Source organism: Apodemus sylvaticus, chromosome 1 (assembly GCF_947179515.1).
Source record: "Apodemus sylvaticus chromosome 1, mApoSyl1.1, whole genome shotgun sequence".
Lineage (NCBI taxonomy): Eukaryota > Metazoa > Chordata > Mammalia > Rodentia > Muridae > Apodemus > Apodemus sylvaticus.
In genome coordinates this window covers 196736992-196739978 of record NC_067472.1, presented here as the reverse complement: position 1 = coordinate 196739978, position 2987 = coordinate 196736992, and the positions used below count along the sequence as shown (strand labels likewise).

General features: G+C 40.5%; 1 protein-coding gene across 1 annotated transcript; it reads right to left on the bottom strand.

Moving 5' to 3' along the window:
• Positions 1 to 1280: 1280 nt before the first annotated feature.
• On the bottom strand, positions 1281 to 2689 carry LOC127683591 (homeobox protein DLX-4-like; the record flags this gene model as incomplete). The annotated part of the gene is made up of 3 exons (XM_052180923.1): positions 1281 to 1727; positions 2166 to 2365; positions 2482 to 2689. Coding segments are annotated over 3 exons (855 nt in total), but the record flags the coding sequence as incomplete, so codon positions are not given.
• Positions 2690 to 2987: the final 298 nt, after the last annotated feature.

The following is a 2987-nucleotide window of genomic DNA, read 5'->3' as shown; positions in this document are numbered from 1 at the left end:
CACTGTTGTCATTCCAGAGAAGCATTATACAGTTGTGTGTACATTGCAAGACACTGTAATGATTGTTATTAAATCTTAATGACCTTCACATCATATGCTTCAATTGTCACCTTAAATATAATAAGCATTTAGTATAAAAGCCAAAATAGAATTATTACTGCCTTCTGAAACCTGAAGTGTTACCTCTCTATTAAACTGCTATATGCTATATCTGAGCAGCTTACTGGTAAAGCTGAGGTGCCTAGTCATATCAAGATTTTCTAGTCACTGTACAAAGAAAATGCCTAAGAGTTGCCCTATTGCTTTCTGAGAAAACAAAGTGCTGTATATTTCATGTGTAAGTTGTTATACAAAATAACGTTTTGGGTCTCTTATTTACTTAGAGAATAATTTGGTAATATCTAAATTAGGGTTTGAATCCTAATATTATGTAACTTTAGCTAAGTTGGCATGGTTTTAGGTGTTTACCTAGTCGTCTTAATTTGTTCCACTTTCTGAATCCTTAATGTAAACAAAAATGGCAAGGACACTTTATCCTGATTTATTTCTTTCTGAATTAGTTAATCTCCTATTCTATTATAGTATGTGATACTATCGTAATAAAGGTAAAAAACGTTAAAAAATATTAGGGGAAAACTTTACCTAATGTGTTGGGTGAAGAACTATAGGTCAGTGGGACATATGCAGTAGTGACTGGAATGTAAATGGATAATATATGTAATAAAATAATTTTCAGGAACTATTTCTCCTTTTATTTCATGAGAACATAATGTAACAATGAAGAATGAATATTTACAGTTGCTTTGAAACAACCCCTCTATATAAACCACAGTGGTACACAACGTCTACAGAAAGGCCTGGTTAATTCCCACAAATACTGAGATGAAGGGTGTACATAACACACTTCTTCATGACTATAAATGTCTGGAATGGTCAAGGAGCTGAGAGAAGTAAGTTGGATTTGGGGTGTAATCCAGAGTAAGCCAGTCCTCGGATTTGTCAAAGTCGTCAAGGATTCTTTGCCAGAGTTCCTCTGCAGATGGACCTGAACCTCGAGCCTCCTCTGGGCAATGGGTGGCAGCTTCTAGGACATCTGTAGATTCAGTCACTGGAGTAAGCCAGTCCTCGGGTATGTCAAAGTCGTCAATGATTCTTTGCCAGAGTTCCTCTGCAGATGGACCTGAACCTTGAGCCTCCTCTGGGCAATGGGTGGCAGCTTCTAGGACATCTGTAGATTCAGTCACTGGAGTAAGCCAGTCCTCGGATTTCTCCAAGTCGTCAAGGATTCTTTGCCAGAGTTCCTCTGCAGATGGACCTGAACCTTGAGCCTCCTCTGGGCAATGGGTGGCAGCTTCTAGGACATCTGTAGATTCAGTCACTGCTAGATCAGTCTGGGCTTCAACTGCTGCTGATTGACCAGAATCCCAATCTATAATGGGAGCATGGCCAACAAGCAGATCTTCCTGCTGACTACACCTGTCTGCATCACTGGCCTGATAATGATGCAGAGAAGATTCCTGGATGCAGTTGAGTTTGGGAATGGAAACCTCACTAAATGTGCCTGAACACATGGGCTCTCCATTCTCAGCAGCAACAAGAGGTATGGAACCAGGAAAGTGGGTTGATTCAAAAACTGGTTTTGAACTTCCATTGGTCTCTGGCAAAGCTTCTGTAATATTCTGGAGAGCCATCCGCTTGTACTTAGCTCGGCTGTTCTTAAACCAGATCTGGAAAAGAAAGAAGATATCAGAAGAATGCCTGTTGTCCCCTAACAGGACCACAAGGTGAAGATTTTGGATAAAAGGTGTTTGTATAGCAATGATTCACATGTCAGAAACAAAGAAGCAGGAAACTCAAGATGGCTAAGATATTATAATAAAGTAGATTGTGTATGACCAGACAACATAAGACTGGGGAGATTGAGCCAGTGTGTCCTGTATTTTAGCAGGAGCTCTGGTGATTAGGTTTCTGAGACCCTGCATGGAAACAATGCTATTCTATATTGCTACCAGGTTGATAAAAATTTGAGTCCCAGCATTTGATTCATAAATATCCACCACCTAAAACTGTCATCACTGCCCTAAGCATTTAAGAACAAAATTAAAGTTTCTGATGGGAAAGTGTAGATTTTTGCTGTTGGATTGAGGGAAAAGAGAGGAGCAGACCTTGATGTCCCTCGCTGTCACACCAACTAACTCTGCCAGCTTCACACATTGATCCTGGTTTGGGTACTGACACTTATCAAAATGTTCTTGCAACAGGTGCTTTTGTTTTTTGGAGTACACAATGCGTTCCTTCCGCACCTTTCTTGAAGTCACAGGGCCAGATTGATGGTCACCATATTTCTCTGACAGTACCACAGATCCTATGAGAACATGGAAACAAGATTTCAATTATGTATTTGATAACTTAGACGCCCTGAGGGTTTTTTCAAAGTAGGTAAACCTGGGCCCAGTACAGGATCTAGTTGCATTTGGATACCTGATTTTCTTGATGGTCCTTGGAACTCTTGCTGATGTAGGTCCCTTTCAGGGACTGAAAGACTTGATTGCATTGGATTTGTTGGGGTCAATATGGGACTGTGATGCATTTGAAAGGGTAAGTTCCTTGCAGGCTCTTGAAGCCTTTGGGGTCTGGTTTCTATGGGTGCACTTGAAGGCATTTGGAATTTTGGATACAAGGAGGGACCTTCAGCCCTATGTGTGTTCCGAACCTATTGGAATATGTTCTGGAGAATCTAGTAAAAGAAAACACGTCAAAAAACGTACAGAGAGCACTGATTTACCCATACTGCCTACCCAGCATTTGGTTTGGACTGTTACAGAGCAGGAATCAGACAGGAGCTTCATTCTTTCTGAACAACTGCCTCTGTTTCCAAATCTTACAAGTATTCTCAGTATTGAAATAAATATGCACTTGGCTCCAGTATTAACAAGAGGTTGCCAGTCCAGGTAAGCTGGCAATTGAATGTTCATTTCCAATGTTTA